This window comes from Schistocerca americana, chromosome 8, assembly GCF_021461395.2.
Source record: "Schistocerca americana isolate TAMUIC-IGC-003095 chromosome 8, iqSchAmer2.1, whole genome shotgun sequence".
Taxonomy (NCBI): Eukaryota; Metazoa; Arthropoda; class Insecta; order Orthoptera; family Acrididae; genus Schistocerca; species Schistocerca americana.
Window position 1 is genome coordinate 186,262,861 of NC_060126.1, and position 20,858 is coordinate 186,283,718.

The window sequence follows — 20,858 nt, forward strand, 5'->3', positions numbered from 1 at the left end:
CAAACACGGGACATCAAACGATAATCTTCGATTCTTCCTTGTTCAACGACTCCAACTATCTAACTCACTTTTTCAGATAGTGCCTGTAATTTGAGATGTGAAAGGAAGGGAAGAAGATTAAGGTTTAACGCCAAGTTGATGACTAGGTTATTAGTGACGGAGCACAAGTTCAGATGGGGAAGGAAACTTGCAGAGCCTTTCGAAAGAACCGGGCGTTTGCCTTAAGTGATTTATGGAAATCTCCAAAAATCTATATAATGAATGGCTGGACGGGAATTTGAACCGTTGCCGTTCCGGATAACAGTCTAGTGTCGTACCACTGCACCACCTACCTCGGATTGCGTCATTCTTCGTATCCCATCTCCCCAAGTGCGGATATCGTCACAAATATATTGATGCTAGAGTTTTTGATTCGGGTCCATAAACGAGGCTAATTCCATAAGACATTTTAGCCATCTAGTTTCATAGCTTATGAAAGACTATTTGCAGCAAACTACGCGAAGAAATATATGAGCGTAGCTTGACAAGTTCTCGGAATGGAGCAGAAAGAAACGACAACGTAGTCTCCTTGTAGACTAATGCAATTGGTATAGCGATGTTGCAGTGCCTTGATCCCATTTCGAAAATTATATTTCTTCAGTCCCGCAAAATATGAACTTCGGCTGTCAGTTCTTCGTCTGAAGAGAACATCCGTCCATTGAGGAAAATTTTGAGCTTGGGGAAGAGACGGAAGTCTGATGGAGCCAAATCAGGCGACGTTTCTTATATTAGCTAACGTATTTTTATCATGACAAAGACACATATATGAGGGCGTGCATTGTCTTCGTGAAACATGACTCTTCCTTGCCTAATCTTGCCCTTTTTTCGCGTATCTTTTGCTGTAACTGGTTCATGAGGTTAGCGTAGAGTTGTCCCATAATTTTTTGATCAGTGGAAATATAATCTGCCAGAAGACTCCCTCTCGAATCCTAGAAAACTGACGCCATGAGCTTTGTAACCAACCGTATTGTCTTTACTTTCTTGATGGTGGTGAACAAACATCTTTCAACTGCTTTGACTGTTGTTTTGTCTCTGGGGTATAGTATGGGGCCCAAATTTCATCTGTGGTCACAAACCACCGCAGGAAAATCTTGTTAGTTGCTCTGAAAATGGGTCTATAACTTCTCGGACATTTGCATTCTAACGCGTTTCTGATCCCGTGTTAAGTGTCGGGGAAAACCCCAAGCAGATAATTTTCTCACATCCAATTTTACTGTTAAAATGTTATATTCCCGTTCAGATGACATCCGTACAGCTTCAGAAATTTTTAGCAGTCAGTTTTACGTACTTTTGCAATAATTTCAGGTGTAGTGGCACATGTTTGCCGATCGCTAAGGGGGTCATCATCTGAGCTGTCCCGTCTGAATTTAAGGTCGTTTCACTCTGCAACAGTTGAATATGAAAAAGCAGAGTCCTCCCAGTGAGTTCTGAAAATTGGCATGAATTTCCTCTGCTTTCATACCCTTTTTTACGAAACACTCAGTCACTGCTCGAAACTCGATTTTTCCATCTTCACAAATCAGCACACAGGAACAACGACAGAGAGCCATCCGCACCACAAATCTCTGCCCATAGCACTGAACGTCACGTGTTTCCCCACAATGAGTGACCTATTATCACTGAGAACCTCCTTGCGCTGGTGCTGACATCTGATGGTGTTTCTGTACCTCGTAGCATCCAGCTACTTTTTTTGAAATTAATTTATGCCAAGACGTGTTTCAGGTTTTCGCACATCTTCAATTGGTTCAATACAGTGACAGTTTTGTAGTGCCGGACGAAGAAACAGTTGAGACATTCGCTTCGGCAGTGTAGTGGGTTTTAGAAAGCCAATGTTTACTTCTAGAGGAGTTCAAGCAGATTTTGCAAGACACGCAAAATACTAGGTTACTTTATTAAAACATTAAAACATGAAGTTAACTTGGAAAGAAAGAAATGTCTGTATATTTGTTACTGTCGTTGAACAAGTAAATTATTACTTGATACGATACATACTGATAGTCATATCTCAGTGCACAATTGACTATAAACTTCAGTACAGTTGGCGTGATTGCAGAGTCGGGGCTGAGGTGCATTGCTCTATGACCTAACTACTCTTCCAGCAGGGAGCGAGTTACTATTGCAGACGACTTGAATAATTTTTAACTGCGTATTTATACAAGCAATCTCTCTTTAAGTCATGACAAAGTTAAGACCATCGCTGAACGCCTCTTCATTGCCATAGTGATTTCCCATGGGCATCGGCCGATTCCGAGCGTTCACGATGTATTTCGGGCTTGACGACTAGAGTTACGTCATAAGTTCGTTACGGGGCCAGTATTTCTCGCGGGCACCGTCTTCCCCCTCTTGATGGCGTGTCTATGCCGACATCTCTTATTCGTTGCTGCGTCTGGCAGCGGCTGTCCTTACTTGTAATTCCATTGTGAGGCACCAACTTTCCCATGTGATCTCGTTCTTCAGACGACACCACAATTTTTATTGTCAACACACAGAATTTCATTTTTGGGCTACAGCTATCCTGGGCAAAACAAGAATTTTTTACCCGTTATATGGGACTCGAAACACATTGAGGGTGTAGATAGTATTCCTTTTCAAAGGACAGCGGCTGTGTTAAGAATTCAGTCCCCATTCTATCCATAAATATAGAAGGGTATTAAAGCACAGCAGTGTTAAAAATTCAGACTCGATACTAACCACAAATATGGAAGTGTATTAAACCAATTTAAGTTGAAGGAAAACCTGATCTTCGTTTTGTCGTACACAATATAAAAAAGTGGCTGGTTTAGGTATTTCTTCAAGTAAATCGTTCCGCAGCTCGTGGTGTCGAGGTAGCGTTCTCGCTTCCCGAGAGCGGGGTCCCGGGTTCGATTCCCGGCGGGGTCAGGGATTTTCATCTGCCTCGAGATGACTGGTTGTTGTTGTGTCGTCTTCATCATCATCATTCATACCCATTACGGTCAAAGGAAGGCAATGGCAAACCACCTCCGGTAGGACCTTGCCTAGTACAGCGATGCGGGTCTCCTGCATCATCTCCTACGCTCTGTCGAGGAGTACGGAACTTCATCATAAACTAAATGAAAAGGAAGCTATCGAAAATCTGAGAGACCTTGTCTGGCGTTGTCCGTCTGCCCAGTGCAAGTCTTTCTATGTGAGGCCACTTAGAAAAGCTGCACGACTGTGAAGATGAGATGAAATGATTGGGACGGCATGAAAATCCACGCTCCGAGCGAAGAAAATCACTGATCCTGAACCCAACATCCTGGAGGCAGCGACGCTTACACCTGCTCACGAGCTGCAGACTTCCCGTAATTGATACACGGTACAATCACATTATTGTAACCACCTGTCAAAAGCCTGAACAACCACCTTCTGCAGGGCGGACGTGCAGGAAGGGAGACTGTGAGTTTCTGGAAAGTACGGACAGGGCTGTAGACCATGCTGGCTCCATTGGTGCGCTAGGTTTCTCGGTTGAGAGTCCACGGCGCATACAGCCCGATCGAAGCGGTCCCACATATTCTCAATTGGGTTTCAATCAGGGGAGTTTTGTGGCCGGTGCCGTATGATAAAGGTAAACTTACCCTGATGCTCTTCGAACCACATACGTACACTGCAAGTTGCGTGACACGTTGCACAGTCCTGCTGTTAGATGCTATCGTGCCAAGGAAAAAAAATAAACTGCATTTAGTCGTTTACATTGTCCCCAAGGATCGATGCATACTTTTATTGATCCACTATGCCTTCCAGAATGACGAGATCGCTCAGAAAATTCCACGAAAACATTCTCCAGATTGTTGCAGGATATTTGCTTTCATTTGGATAAACATTATTCGTCCGAAAAGGCCACCTGTCCCCTCTCTCCGGACGCCAGTTACCGTATTGGCCAGCCTTCTTCGCCGATATAGAACTGTCGGCATAAACGAGGTGCCTGCTGCGGAGGCCCATAAGCAGCGGTGTTCCTTGATTGGTCGCAGAGCAGACACTCTTGGTAGCCCCTTGGTTGATTTGTGCGGTCAGTTTCTCGACACTTGCACGTCTACGATGGGTATTCGGAAAGTAAGGAACGATAGGTCGCGAAATGGAAATCACAGTAAGAACCAAAACTGTTTTATTTGCAACAGTTAGCTACACCTTCCACCTACTTCTGTGCACAGTCGCCGCTCAGACTTAGACATCTGTCACAGCGTTGTACCAACTTTTCAATCCCCTCGTTATAGAAGACAGCCACCAGTGCTTTTCGACAATTTTCTACTATGGACTGCAGCTCGTTGTCCGTGTCAAAATATTGTCTTAATAGCCAGCGGTTCATTTGAGCAGAGACGAACCTCAGGGGTAGCCAATTGTGGGTGATGAAACACTTCCCATCGAAAACGGTGCGGCCGAGAATTGTCGTGTAGAACGAGCCGCATGACAGTTATGTTATGTGGATTGCATAGCTTCAGGCGAAATCTTTTTCCAGGCCCTCATGCTTGGCGGAAGGCGCTAATTTCTAGCCATCTTTACGTTCTCACTGTGAGCTCAGGACTGAAAAGAGCAACATAATGTGATCGACGGGTGTACTAGACACAGTGCCCAACGCATCTGTGCAAAGCATCATAAGATTTTCACTGTATTTTCCATATCGACACCGATTGTTCCTTACTTTCTGAATAATCCTCGTATTTACCCTTGCACATTTCCGCAACCGTCGTTTACCAGCTTACATACTTAGCCGTTTCAAAATCCTTCCACCTTTGACCTGAAAACCAATAATCAGGAGCTTCTGGATGTCAGATAAACCGTTCCGTTTTAGCAACTCCCCACTGCCATTGTCGCCACTTACCTCTGTGAGTGGTTATTGCACGTTGACGTCAAACGTAAGCAATGGTCACATTAATGTAACTGGACTGCATATGTAGTCTCAGTGTTCATTCACAGTTATAATCGATAAAATAATACTTCTTGCTCCTACAGACGTACTGTCGAAATTAAACTGGTTGTACATCGCTTTGACTGCGAGACCTAGTAGTACCAAGCATAAACATAAAACCTTCAAATAATGGTTACCTCGACTTTACTATCGCTCTTTTTATTACATAATGACATGTAGTTGTCAATATAGTATTATTTTATTGGAAATTTCAGCACACCTCTCTCAGTGCAACACTAATCCGTTATAAGAAGATGTTACAGTCAATCTAGTCACATAATGTTCACGGAAATAATAGTACATGAAAGTATCTTCTCCAGATATTTCATCGTGACATTTACGACTCCTTCCAGTAGTGTAACTGTCGGTCGTATTTTCAAGCCGCGTCAAAAGAAAAGAGCAAGCATAAAACCAGCATACAGTACAAAAAGGAACGCATGTAATTCCAAGTAGTGCATGAACGCTGGTGGAAAAAAGATACTCGGGAATGATCAATTATAGCACCGGTACTATGTTGTCAGAACTGCTCCCGCCAATCAAATACTTTTCCACAAGACTATATCACATGAAGTGACTCGGGATACATAACTGCAGGAAGAGCGAATGTTCGCTTCTGAGAAGAACTGACCTGTTCTATCAGCCTTCATGGTTGCTTGTGTCTTTTCGCTGCGATAAACAATACGAGAACGGCGACCGAGGTAAGGTTTGCCCACAAGCTTTTGTGAGGCTTTGATGACAGAGCTTTTATAATAGAGTGTAGCAGACTGTTGGCCATTGTATTTGTTTTGCCTCTGGAATGGACGCCAAGGTAGGACTACATTTATTACACATGTTTTTCCGTTTATTCCGTACTATGAAATGTATCTGTTTCATTTGCCATGACCATTTTGAGGTAGTTTTGACCATAAAGGTAAATGAAATTGTGAATTTGATAAATGTACTCCACCTCTTTAGTGTCGATATAAGCACATTCTTTGTAAGTCCCTTCCTGAGACCGTAGATCTTGGTCAGAGAGGTTAGTTTTACGTTGCCAGAGTAGCAATCAGTGTGTGTGTTAGACAGTCTGGTTATGTACTTGCTTTGAGAAGAATGGAACCTGGCCTGCCGTGTAGTAGAGGCAGCATTATTGGAAAAGGATTTTATATGAATTTATTCTGAGGAAAAATTATGTGGAAATGAGATGATAATGATTGGTTTGGGGATGGGGATCAAACAGCAATGTCATCGATCCCATCGGATTACGGAAGAATGGGGAAGGAAGTCGACCGTGCTCTTTAATAGGTGCCATCCCAGCATTTGATTGAAGCGATTTAGGGAAGTCATGGAAAACCTAAGTCAGGACGGCTGGACGCGGGTTTGAATCGTCGTCCTCCCCAGTGCGAGTCCAGTGTTATAACCATTGCACCACCTCGCTCGGTGAGATGATATGAATACAAAAATGTCAGAAGGGAAGTTCTCTAATATAATCTAGTTTCTTTATACACTCCTGGAAATTGAAATAAGAACACCGTGAATTCATTGTCCCAGGAAGGGGAAACTTTATTGACACATTCCTGGGGTCAGATACATCACATGATCACACTGACAGAACCACAGGCACATAGACACAGGCAACAGAGCATGCACAATGTCGGCACTAGTACAGTGTATATCCACCTTTCGCAGCAATGCAGGCTGCTATTCTCCCATGGAGACGATCGTAGAGATGCTGGATGTAGTCCTGTGGAACGGCTTGCCATGCCATTTCCACCTGGCGCCTCAGTTGGACCAGCGTTCGTGCTGGACGTGCAGACCGCGTGAGACGACGCTTCATCCAGTCCCAAACATGCTCAATTGGGGACAGATCCGGAGATCTTGCTGGCCAGGGTAGTTGACTTACACCTTCTAGAGCACGTTGGGTGGCACGGGATACATGCGGACGTGCATTGTCCTGTTGGAACAGCAAGTTCCCTTGCCGGTCTAGGAATGGTAGAACGATGGGTTCGATGACGGTTTGGATGTACCGTGCACTATTCAGTGTCCCCTCGACGATCACCAGTGGTGTACGGCCAGTGTAGGAGATCGCTCCCCACACCATGATGCCGGGTGTTGGCCCAGTGTGCCTCGGTCGTATGCAGTCCTGATTGTGGCGCTCACCTGCACGGCGCCAAACACGCATACGACCATCATTGGCACCAAGGCAGAAGCGACTCTCATCGCTGAAGACGACACGTCTCCATTCGTCCCTCCATTCACGCATGTCGCGACACCACTGGAGGCGGGATGCACGATGTTGGGGCGTGAGCGGAAGACGGCCTAACGGTGTGCGGGACCGTAGCCCAGCTTCATGGAGACGGTTGCGAATGGTCCTCGCCGATACCCCAGGAGCAACAGTGTCCCTAATTTGCTGGGAAGTGGCGGTGCGGTCCCCTACGGCACTGCGTAGGGTCCTACGGTCTTGGCGTGCATCCGTGCGTCGCTGCGGTCCGGTCCCAGGTCGACGGGCACGTGCACCTTCCGCCGACCACTGGCGACAACATCGATGTACTGTGGAGACCTCACGCCCCACGTGTTGAGCAATTCGGCGGTACGTCCACCCGGCCTCCCGCATGCCCACTATACGCCCTCGCTCAAAGTCCGTCAACTGCACATACGGTTCACGTCCACGCTGTCGCGGCATGCTACCAGTGTTAAAGACTGCGATGGAGCTCCGTATGCCACGGCAAACTGGCTGACACTGACGGCGGCGGTGCACAAATGCTGCGCAGCTAGCGCCATTCGACGGCCAACACCGCGGTTCCTGGTGTGTCCGCTGTGCCGTGCGTGTGATCATTGCTTGTACAGCCCTCTCGCAGTGTCCGGAGCAAGTATGGTGGGTCTGACACACCGGTGTCAATGTGTTCTTTTTTCCATTTCCAGGAGTGTATATTCATAATTGTGTAGTTCCTTATTGTTAGAATATTGTGTGTGGTTAAAGTTTACTGTAAGAAATTTTATAGTGAAGAACATGGATTTGTCTTGTAATTGAAATAAGTGTCTAGGAAAGTATATGTACACAAGAAAATTATTAAGAAAGATTTTTGTTAACTTGTCTAGTTGTGAGAAGTCTATGAAAGGTTGTATTGTTATGGCTTACTGAAGCATAATTATACTTGGAGTCTTTGTTCTTATTTATCGGTCGTTAATCTTAGTTCCTCGTTTTTCATTCGTTACCTTTATGAGTGTGTTTTGTATACTCGCATTGTACATCGCGAGTTGTGAGCTGAAGAAGCATTTTTACGAAAATTGATAAGATACTGTCTTGCACTGTACATCGCAAGTACGGTAAATGAAATTTGATTTTGACATTTTCATCATTATCTTAATAGTAACAGGTTGCAGAACAGACGAGCCAACAAATTTTACTATCAGCGGTACTCATGTCCACTGTAAGGTAAGGTGATTGTCGGATTGTATTTCTGAAAATACCGTATCGTTTCGGAGGTTTCAAATCAGTAAAATATTTCTTGTGAACTTTCGAGCAGTTTTAACACAAAGCCAGATGTGTTATTTTTTATGTACATTTCCTCTGTAATTACAGTTCTAGTATAGGTACTGTTTGCAGACCAAAGATAATTCAGGCCCAAGGTTTTTATTTGAATCATTCTGTTTTGAAGTCAGACAGCATATGTTAATTCCATTGAAAACGGATTGCTCTCGAAGGCGAATTGTTTGATGTATTGGCTTGCCTCGATTTCGCGTCGTGCAGCGTGAGTGTCACAAACTTTCGTTCAAAATTTAAATTTCTGAATTTCACTTTAACAAAGTTCTGTTGCCCTGGACTGAGATTTACGCATTTAGATATCAAGATAAGTTTTACTAATTTCTCAAATACCGACCATATACACTCAAGGTTAGAAGAAGAAATAGAAGTTGAAGATTAAACTTTCACCTGGAGTTGCTAAAAAAACTGACCGATAAGCAATTAACAATGCTCTATTCTTCAGAATCATATTGCACAGCTGTCAATAATAAATTGAAAATAGGTACATATTTTTAATAATTCAAATATTTTTCCCACATACATGTCAACAGGCAAGTTTTTATCAGCCTAGCGCCTTCTTTTCTATAAGAGTTTGAGTTGTTTTAAAGATTGAGAAGGAAGACAGTCACTAAAGGAAATTTGCAGATGTCGATGATGGTTTCAGAAAGTTAGTGAAGGATTTTAATAATAATTGTAATTTTACAACTTCTTAGGAAGTATAGATGGAAGACGGTACTCGTATTACAGGGTGGCTATAATTAAGTTTTCGCTACCTGAGAGGGCCCCCCCATGAAAAACGAGTGATCGTAGAACAATGAAATCTTGTGGAAACATTTGGAAGGACATGCGGAAAAGAGATAACGACTGCACCATTGAAAGAAAGACGTTATAATTTCAACATGAGATAGTAATGTTTGTTATTTGCGTATCTTGTTTCGTTCCAGGTTACAAACGTTGCTCAGTGTGGCGACCATCTATATTAACGACAGCCTGGAACCTCACTAGAGACTGCTCTACTGCTGCCCGAAACAACTCAGGCAGAATGCTGGCCAGCTCCCTCGTTATTTTCATCTTCAATCTTCGTGGTGTGTTAGTGCTCCATCATAAACCCTGTGCTTCAGATAACCCCACAACGAGAAATCACAAGGGTTCAAATCTGGTGATCGCGGTGGCCACGCAGTTCGGAACACTCGACCAATGATTCGATTTTCTCCAAATGTTTTACTGAATAAACGAGTAACCTCACGAGCAATGTGAAGTGATGCTTCATCGTGCATTAAGACAGTGGAGTCCAAGGCACGTCTCTCCTGTAGAGTAGGGATCACGTGTTAACAAAGCAGAACACAGTAACGTATGCCGTTCACGCTGCATGTCGTTGGTCCTTGGGTTCCGTGTGCCTCAAAGAAAAACGGACCAACCATGAACTGTGCCGGGAAACCATACCATGTAGTGATGCGTTCACTATGCAGGGGAACTTCATGAATGCTCATTGGCTGTGACGATCTGCGAATGCGGCAACTACGAGTGTTCACCGTCCCAGTGAGCGTAAAGTGTTATTCATCACTCCACGTGTTCCATCGCCACACGTCGTCAACTTCAACACTTAAAAAAAATAAAAACAGCTCTTGCACTGCTTGCACACACTTGAACACTGCTCTAGGATCCTCAGCCATGGCGCCTGTAACTTCTTTAACAATTGCAGCGCAATTGGCCGTCGGCCGCTCCCAGAAACAATTCTCAAATCGCCTGTTAATCTGAACTTCCGAAAAATGTTCTTCAACCTCGATGTGAAAAGCCAACCTCTTCGTATTCCTTCAACGCATCGATACTAGCAAAGAGGAGCAGCGTTACTGTTGTTTTTCTGATAAAACAGCATTACGAGTAAAGCCCAGCTCATCTTGTCCACACCTATAACAGAATCACTGATTGCAGAAACAGCATTAGTCCATGTATGTTGATTTTGAAAAAAAACGGAAAATAAGTTTGTGGACCTGAGTATTCTATTTTCTTTGACAGCTCTATTTTACTTTGAACGGAACAGTTTCTGGTGATGTCCAGACACTATTTTCAATGATGTAATGATTGGATTATATAATGATTTAAATACGCAAAGTTCATGGATATGTGCTGTTTCTGAAACCAAGTGGCTGCCAGAAATGTAAGTCTGTGTTATTCAGCAGTTTATTTGTAAATTAATTATGTTCAATTAAAAAATTGTTATTATTAGGCTACATAGCAGTTCCTGAAGATCAGCTCTATTATTTCTCATGACCAAAATTCTCATTTTACGTGTACATAACAGATTCTGAACAACTACTTTTAACTACTAATTACAATCAGGTAAATAGCAAGCTTAGTGAAATATTGCTTGTACCCATGTCTATTATTCACTGTCAGGCCCTCTGCTGTCTACTGAAGGCCAGTTGTAGAGAGCTCTGTAAAAGGATAGGTGCTCTTTAGGGATATACGGCTTCAATTTCTTGAGGTCAGTTATTTTCTTCTCTCTTACTGGTACACATTTTTCGTTTGCTGCAGCCGTCGGTAGAGTTACTGTTGTTTTTAAATCAAGAAGTAAACGAAAAGTGTGCGTCACCAGGCTTCCAATGTATGGTTTTCCAATGACGTTCCCACTACACTCACTGTTGTATTCAAATTCCATGAATTCTGAAACAGTGAAGGATTGTTTCTCATTCCTTGTGAGCACTTTGCTATTCATTGTTTCCAAAGGCAAGGCATTGTGTTTGTAAAATTTAGGCCACCATTGTTTGAAAGCCAGTACAATACTGTTGAAACAACTTCAACCTGGTATTTGTTAAAGGTACTTGCAGCCACAATACGTTCTACAAACTGCATGGTGCTATAAATCCTATCGACAGCTCGAATTTTCCTCTTAATCACTGCAAAGTCCCTGTCACAGGGTAAGAATGAATGGCCTCTGACCGGGAAATAATGATAATTTCTGAGTAAACGCTGAGATGCTGCAACTGCCATGAGGAACCGGACCATAGTACTATTCTTATTCTGCCCTGGGCAGCCATCTGAAAATTAAGCAAAAAGTGGACAAGTGTTGTTTCTGCAATCAGCGATTCAGCTGTAATGTACACCGATGCTTGTGTTTCAGCCTTACGCCATCGCACGAGTACCGGCGCCTAACGGCACGTCATGACACTGACGCTACTAACAATTAAAATCCTGCAGCACACAGTCTGAACATGATTCCTCTAAAGTTAGGTGCCCATACGGTAAGAAGTTTTCCATCCACAGTGGCTCAAGCAGATTTATTTATTTATTTTATTGATCGTATGGCATACATCACAGTCCTTATACATTTTATGCATAGGTTAATTACAGATTGACATCAAGACATTTAATATAATCAGTTGCCTCCTCTGCTGCAGCGAGGAAATCGTTGAAGGTCCTCTTGTAGGCTCGAACTGGGCATTCTTCCACTATGTGTCGGACTGTTTGTTTTTCAGCGCCGCACTCGCAATTTGGTGTTGGTATCGTTCCCCGTTTGTAGAGGGCGTCAGCACATCTTCCGTGGTCAGTACGTATGCGGTTTAGAGTTGTTCATACTTTGCGTGACTGGATGAAGCCGGGGGGTTTCTCAGCTGTCATGAAACTTTGGCACTTTGGTGGGCAGTGTTCTCGCCAGTGTTGTTTCCACAGCTTGTCGACATCAAAGTTGGAGTTCGTCGCCTTTTTAACAGAGAGTAATGCTGAGCTTCTCGATTTAAGTCTTCTTCGCTCTAAGTCAGCTACGTCGATGTGTATGGGCAGCTGTGGGTTATTGGTTATCTTGTTGAACTCACTGAGAAGAGCGTTTTGTCACCGCATTTCTGGGGGTGGTATGTGGCTCAGGGCTGGCAGTCATACAGTAGGCGTTGATTTTATTTTGCCACTGATAATGCGTGTGGTGCCATTTAGTACCACATCAATCTTGCTTGTATGCAGGCTGTTAATTCACACTGGAGCGCAGTATTCTGCCACCGAGTAGACAAGCCCAACTGTTGATGTGCAGATTGTGCTTGCTATGGAGCCCCAAGTGATGCCGCACAGTTTATAGGTGATGTTGTTTCTTGTCCTCATTTCATCTGCACTCTTTGAAAGGTGCTCCTTGTAAGAGAGCATCCTGTCCAACGTGCTTCCTAGGTATTTGGGGTAGTTGTTATGGCGAAGGCTTTTCCCTTCAAAGATGACATTAAGCTCTCTTCTTGCTGATTGGTTGCAATGGTTGAGCCGGCCGGTGTGGCCGAGCGGTTCTAGACGCCTCAGTCTGGAACAGCGAGCCGCTACGGTCCCACGTTCAAATCCTGCCTCAGGCATGGATGTATGTGATGTCCTTAGGTTAGTTACGTTTAAGTAGTTCTAAGTTCTATGGGGCTGATGACCTCAGATGTTAAGTCTCATAGTGCTCAGAGCCATTTGATTTTTTCCAAAGGTTGAAGAATGATGCTTTGATACTTCAGTCTTAGTCGGATTCGGCTGCAGTCTCCATTTGCGGAAATAGCCACTCAGCAGCTTCAAATTGTAGCTCAAGATGTCTTCTGTAGCCTCGAATGATTCAAGGTTGCGCAGCTATAGCCCAATCGTCAGTATAGCCAAACTTTCTAGATTTTGTGTTTGGGATGTCAGAAGTATAAAGATTGAAGAACAATGGAGCAAGGACTGAGCCTTGTGGAAGCACATTGTTGAGAATTTTGGTAGCTCATTTGTTCTCCAGTAATCACTTGAAAAACTCTCCCAGCAAGCATGTTATCGACAAGTCTGATGATATTGTTGCATGGGATTATTTGTATGAGTTTGTACAGCATGCCTTGTCTCCAGACAGTGTCATAGGCTGCGCTCAGGCCTATGAATGCAACTGATGTTTTTTGCTTTTTTTAGTAGCCTGCCTCTATATCTGTTGTGAGGGAAAGTACTTGATCAGTGCAACTTCTATTAGGTCGAAATCCTGATTGTTCGTCTAGAATTGATTACAGTATTTTTGGGCTCAGTCTGTTGCCATTATATTTGAGTAAAACTCTGCAAGCCATTTTTTGGCATATTGCTCACAGTGCAAAAGGAATTCTGGGTGTATTCCATCCAATCCAGCCTTGACACCCTTCAGCTCTTTACTGACTTAATTGGGGGTAAATTTCGAGGAATACTGGTCCAAAGGTGTGCTGTTTTTCTTAAGAGTACTAAGTTCACGGGGTATTATTCTTGTATGTTTCTTGTCCTTTGGCGCTCTAGATATTGCCTATATGTGAGCTGAAATCCTATTTGCAGAAATATCTGTTGAGTTGTAGTTTGCTAGCTCCACCTAATTTTCGGAGGAGAGACCCTGTCTACTAGATCTCAAGTAGATAAAGTATACTTATAATCACCCAGCATGTGTTCAGCCCATTCTGATTCTATCATCTATATTGCAAATCAGCTGAAAGAGGAGCAACAACACTGTGATTTTCAGTATTTCATATAATTATTGTCCCATTTAAAAAAAATGAAGCGCTTTCATTATCTGCTCGTTAAGAGGTATAATATTATGTTAGAGGTTTGACACAGTAAGTCAAATATTAATGGTAGAAACAGTGAATATGTTTTAGGCAGATTAACTCACGACACGCAAATCACCCAAAACTGACTGTTTTCATCCAGGTGGCGGTGGAAGTCTGTCAGATAGAGCACTACACTCCAGCTCTGGAAGACCAGGGGCAGAGATTTTTCTTCGTTCCGGTCCCACCATAACGGTCCCAGGTCCAGTTAGCATGCTCTCAGATGAGTTCCGGGGTCTTTCTAGGGGACTGCTCCAAATATGAGTTGTTAATTTCGTGGCGTTGCATTTTTCTCACATAGAAGGGTGTATATGATAAGAATGTCCGCTTAATTTGCTAGCTAAGGCTCACTATCAAAACACTACGAGCTGACTTTCAAGCAGAGACAATATCATAGCTGTTTCCACCTTCTCCAACAATTATCATGTTAAGAACGCCTTCGATAAGAACTGGGCAAAAATTCTCGATGAGTTCATATGGTAGCGTACAGACAACAATTCTTCAAGTGCGCCATTCGTGAGCACATCAGAGTGAATGACGGCAGGACTGAGGATTAGGGTTCAGAGTCCTGTCGGTGAGAAGGTAATTAGAGCACAAGCTCTATGGGCGAAAGGAAAGAGAAGGTAATCGGCCGTGACCTTTTCTAAGGAAGCAACCGAGCACTAGCCTTAAGCGATTTAGGGAAAACACAGAAAATCCAAATCTGAATAGCTGGCAGGTGATCTGACGGAACAATAAAGAAGTCTAATCGTTTTACATAACGTTACAGGCACCTTCTGGAACCATGGAATCGGCACAATTCTACGAGAATTGGCGTCACCTCAAGGCGTTCTTTGAGAGAAATTCGTTATGACACAAGAAAATACCAAAATACAGCTGTGGTGATTAATGCTAACAGATAATTAGTTACATGTTCCAAAGATCATTTGAACGATTCTTTTATCGAGATGGTGTGAACGAGTCAGTCAACAGGGTATGTATAGACGTTTAGTATTAACGTCAATGAACACATTTTTTTAGCCCTACTCCTCCAATTATAGTCAATAACTAGTCCTTTTACAGGTTCACAAGCCGCGACATAGTCGCGAATACAAATAATAATCCAGGTACGGTCAATTTCTTTTTTTGTTTTAAATTCCAGTCTTTGATCACAACATAAAGTCCTTCATCGAACATTTTACTTTACAGGGCTATGCAAATAAGTCAATGGCATATATGGACTCGTCCCAGAGATTAGGTTGGATTTAAAACTTGTTTTTCTATCTAACAGACTTCTTATGTTATTGGGCAAAAGATCAAAAAAATTTAGTGCTGCATACTGAACTCCTCTCTGAGCCAGTGACAGCTTTAACAATGGGTAATAAAGGTAAAATTTTGGAAATTTGTGGTAAGTTCTTGTGGGACCAAACTGCTGAGGTCATCGGTCCTTAAGCTTACGCACTACTTAATCTAACTTACACTAAAGACAACACCTACACCTATGGCCGAGGGAGGACTCGAACATCCGACGGAAGGAGGTCATTTTCCCGCTAGTGTTGTAGTTACATATATCATTGTAATTCTCAAGTCGTGTTGGACTGTTTATCATGAAGTTCAGCACCGAATAAATTTATTGTGATTGCAGAGTTAAAATGCCTAACTCCATGAAGAGGTGCCAACATGACGACCGCGGATGAACGACTCACATTATTCTTACTACTCGCTTTTGTGCAATCAGTATTTTCTTTCTAAGTGATGAGTTAACCCAGAAATATTCCGTAAGACAACTTTAAACATAGCTGTGTGCAGCAACCGTGAAAGTATCAGACTGATGTCACCTGCTTCAGTATACACAAGCAGCCCTTAGCGGCAAGCTTTAATTTTTAACTAGCAATGCCAGTAAAACTTTTACGTAGGCTGTTTTATTATGTGACGTGGCCTTTTTGGTGTTAAAATTGTATGACGAGAGCTGTTATGCTCAACTTTTTACGTATGTAATATAAATTATGATGAAGACTCCCTTAGTTTAGGAGTCGAAACCATGGTCAATTCGACTATAAAATCCATTGCAACCAGTGGGCTGTCTTCACTATTTAAAAAAATCCGTAAGACATTATTGAGTAGAAATACGCAAAATTTGTCAGGGAACTGATTTATTTGTTTCGAATACTCGTAATTATATGAAGAGCAAAAGTAGCTGAACTTAACTGTTTGAGAAGCTTGGTAATATGCTTCTTCCAGTTCAAGTTTTCATAAATATATACACCAAAAATTTTGGAGTCCTCTACCCTACGTACTGACTCCTGCTCATGTGGTACAACAACTGTTAGTACGACTATTTGTCGTACAGAATTGAAGATAGCGTCTTTTCTCAAATTAAGAGTGTGTCAATCTTCAGAGAACCACTTCTCTGAAAAACATTGTTAACACTCTCTTCCGTTTTTTCTCTCTAATGAGACTTATTATAACACTAGTATCACTGAAGAAAGTACCAATTCTGCTTGTTGAATGTCAAGTGAAAAGCTATTCTGAAAGTAGGTTGATTTTATTCGGTATTCCAATACACCATGTTATTCTCCATTCTTTTGGCTACCAAACCCTATTTTTCAAGATAATCTCCGTTCTTACAGGATTAACTATAAATAATACATGATTAAAAATCCAATTTACAATTATATTTATTGGAGTAAACTTAACATTCTCAGCTTACTGTGACGGCCTGTATGTCCACATCGTCCACTCTACGAGTCGACGTCGTAGATAACGTCTTGCTGTATCAATGATCTCCCCATCATCCACACATTGCATCTTTCATTAGGCCAAACAGACGGAAGTCGGAAGGTGCGAGATCAAGGCCGTATGGTGGATGAAGAAGAACGGTCGCTGAAGTATTACGAGCTCTCTGGTACGTAGACTCGTGGGAGGCCTCAGGTTGCCATAGAGAAGGAGAAGTTCGTTTGCTCTTTTGTGGAGACGAACACGCTGAAGTCGTTTCTTGAACTCCCCGGGTTAGCACAATACTTCAGAGTTGAGCTTTGCACCATGAGGGAGAACATCATACATAGTAAGCCAGCCCTTCAGAGACCCGGGAGACCGTCGCCATTGACTTTACCGGCTAAGCATGCGGCTATGAATTTTTTCTTCGGAGGTGGTGTGGCGCCACTCTATAAATTGCTTTTTTGTTTCCGGTTCGAAGCGATGAACCCATGTTTCACCACCTGTGACGATGTTCGACAAAAGTTGTCACCCTGAGTCTCGCAAAGCGCAAGCAGCTGCGCACAGGTGGTCCTTCGTTGCTCTTTATGATCTTCTTTCAGACGGCGGGGAACCAAGCGGGCACATCTTTCGAGTACCTCATCTGTGAGCAATACCAACAGATACGTCCAGTTGAGTCTTGAAGAGTTTGATTATGATTCCTCGATCACCTCGAATAAGAGTATTTTGGACAACATGGTTGTGGAGAGAAGCAGCTATTAGTATGATTAATCAATAATTCAAAAACAGTCTTAATCGCATTTATTATTATTATTATACCGCCAACCGGTTTCAACCTGACGTACGGGCCATCTTCTGGGCGTTTACACCATTGTTCAACTGCTAGAGGTGTCACTCCTGTCTACATAACGGCCGTTATGCAGACAGGAGTGACACCACCAGCAGTCCATCAATGGTGTAAACGCCCAGAAGATGGCCCGTACGTCAGGTTGAAACCGGTTGGCGGTATAATAATAGTAATATATGCGATTAAGACTGTTTTTGAATTATAGAGTAAGAGTGTCCACACGTTCCAACATTACAGCAGTCACAACTGTGTGCGGCCGCCCTTCACGCGGGGGATCGGAGAGCTTTGCGCGATCTGGCTGCGATGATGAGAGATGCCTCGCCCAACGACTCACCGTGCTTTTGTTCACTGCCAGGTCTTCGTAGACTCTCTACAAGCCCCGTGAATATCTGCGATGCTCCAGTGTTCCTCTAAAAAAAAAAAAAACGCAGTGACAGCTCTCTGCTCGAAACATCCCTCCGCTACTGACCCCCATTTTGGAGGATATGTCGCCACCTATCGGAACTCTGCATTTTTTCAACTGAAATTAGCGGAGAGAAAAAATGTGTTGCGTTGCGTATTGAACGCTCCTCATATAAGAAACAGGAGCGGACCCAAAACTGAATACTGTGGGACTGCCTACGTGATTTCTCCCCACTCACAAAGGTTGTTCAAATTGTGACTTTTCATGCTTTCCCGACGGATCTGTTGCAAATAGGCCTCTCGGGTTTGCCGCCAGATCGTATTGTGTAAATCGCACAATATTTCTTCGATGCACCTGCTCGACATCATCAGGTGGTGGTAGCTGCTGCTGTCACTGCTGCAAGGCGCGACTGATGATAATCGCGCGGCGGCGTCGGAATTTATCATGACGGGAGCAGGCAATACGCGTCTTCCCACGCACGGGTATATCATCAGTCGCGCCTTGCAGCAGTGACCGCAGCAGCTACCACCACCTAATCATGTCGAGCAGTTGCATCGAAGAAATATTGTGCGATTTACACAATACGATCCAGCGGCAAACCCGTGAAGCGTATTTGCAGTTGTTCAAATTATTCAGTGCGTCTCTCTGCTTCCTGTTTGTTAAGTACGATTCAAACCAGTTGTGTGTTAAACCATCTGTTCCATATAAGTTACGTCTCTTTAAGAGTATAACATGTGACATAATTAAACGCTTTGGGAAGCTCACAGAAAATACAAACTAGCGGCATTTTATTATTGAAGCCTTTTTGATTTTGGGCGGTGAATTCTAAATAGCATTCTCAGTCGAATAACTCTTCTGGAATCCAAAATGTGATCTGCTAAGTAAATTGCTTCTACCTAAATATGTGACTACTCTTGAGTTAATTAATTTTTCAAATATTTTGGAAAAATGTGACGTAAGGAAACTGAACGTCAATTAGTTATGTCTTTCTGGAGACGTTTGTTACAGTAAGGTTTAACAGCTGCGTACTTCCGCATTGACATAAATAAGCTATGGAACACAAAATGATGAATATTGCCCTTTCTTTAGAGAGGTGACTGATATTTAGTACGGTAGGTACAGGTAGATGGCGAGCAGGGTAGCCGCTTGGTCTGAGGTGTCTTGTCACGGTCCGCGCGGCTCGCCCCATCGGAGGTCCGAGACCTCCCTCGGGCATGGGTGTGTGTGTGTGTGTGTGTTGTCCATAGTGTAATTTAGTTTAAGTTCTATTAAGTAGTGTGTAAGCTTAGGGGGCCGGTGACCTAAACAGTTTGGTCCCATAAGACCTTACCACAAATTTATTTTTACAGGCAGATGGGCAGCTAGCGGTGTGTGTCGTGGCGCGGTGCCACCAACCTGTCGGACCTTGATCCTGTCGAGGCAAAAGGCGCCGGCGGGCAGCTCCAGCGGCGCGTCGTCTACGCCGTCGTCGTCTTCGTCTCCGGCGTCGTACAGCAGCATGCGGCCGTCGTGCGTGACGGTGAACTGGTTCAGGTGCTGCATCAGCAGGGAGCGCCAGGGCGCGGGGCAGCCGGGCACCGCCCCCGGGCTGGCGAGCCACGCCACCCCCGCCGCCCCCACCTCCTGCCCAGACGGCATCACCACGCGCAGCTTCGCAGACACCCACCACGGCAGCCGCGGTGGCGGCGGCGGCGACGACGCAGCCGTCGACGGCGTGGGTGTAGAGCGAGCCGTGCGCGCCACCTCGTACCTGGCACACAGCAACAACACACCACTCGTCAGTCCTGTCCCGTGCAAGCTACAGTACCTGGCGCCAGTTAATCCCAGTTTCCGGCTTGGAAAGATCCTTCCTGTTTTAAATAAGGGCTAGAGTTGTAAAATTACAGTAGACGCTCATAAGTATGCGTAGATAACTGTAGTTCTTCTAGTAGCCTTGGTCTGTTATGGGCGTACCCACACTACCTGTTTGCTTGATGTGTTGCGTGCACATCAGCGTTACCTCACAACCAACGCTTCCTTTACATAAGCGATCAATGTCTCACTAGACTCCCCTAAAAACTGCATGTGGTGAACTGTCTAGAAAATGAGTGACGGTATATAAAGGGCCTTGTAGACTACGGAACATTTCTGTTCTACACTGAGGTCACAAAAGTCATGGGACTCTTCCTAACACCATGTCGGACACCCTTTTACCCGACGTAGTGCAACAACTGGACGTGGCATGGACTTAAGATATCACTGGCAAGTCTTCTGCAGAAATACTGAGCCACGCCGCCTTTATTACCGTCAATAATTGCGAAAGTGTTGACGGTGCAGGATTTTGTGCACCTCTCGATTATGTCCCATGAATGTCCCATAAGATTCATGTCGGAGGATCTCGGTGGGCAAATCATTATTCGCCGGAATTGTCCAGAATGTCCTTCAATTGCAAACAACTAAGGCCCGATGTCATGGTGGTGGAGGAGGAGATCAGTGTTTAACGTCCCGTCGACAACTATGTCATTAGAGACAGAGCATAAGCTAGGATTAGGGAAGGATTGGGATGGAAATCGGCCGTGCCCTTTCAAGGGAATCATCCCGGCATTTGCCTGAAACGATTTAGGGAAATCACGGAAAACCTAAATCAGGATGGCCAGAGACGGGTTTGAACTGTCCTCCTCCTCCTCCCGAATGCGGGTCCAGTGTGCTGACCACTGCGCCACCCCGCTCGGTCCGGTGTCATGGCATCCATAAAAATTCCATGGCAGAATGGCTGCAAATGATCTCCAATATAGCCACTTGCAAACAATGAGTGTTCAGTTGGACGAGAGGACCCAGTCAGTTCCACGTCAGCACAGACCACGCCATTAAGGAGGCGCCACCAGCTTGCATAGCGGCTTGTGGACACCCTGGGTCCGTGGCTTTGTGGGGACTACCCCACACTGGAGCGATGC

The 20,858-nt window shown here is 44.1% G+C and overlaps 1 protein-coding gene across 2 annotated transcripts in view; it reads right to left on the reverse strand.

Moving 5' to 3' along the window:
• The window catches only part of LOC124545051 (probable G-protein coupled receptor Mth-like 1), a 399,074-nt gene that overhangs the window by 314,700 nt on the left and 63,516 nt on the right, over window positions 1–20,858 (reverse strand). Inside the window, exon 2 of one of the 2 annotated variants that reach the window (XM_047123840.1) lies at window positions 19,330–19,675. In XM_047123840.1, the coding sequence (XP_046979796.1) occupies window positions 19,330–19,675 (346 nt within the window). Of the gene's footprint in view, window positions 1–19,320; window positions 19,676–20,858 lie in introns of both variants that reach the window. The other variant, XM_047123839.1, reaches the window with a different exon arrangement.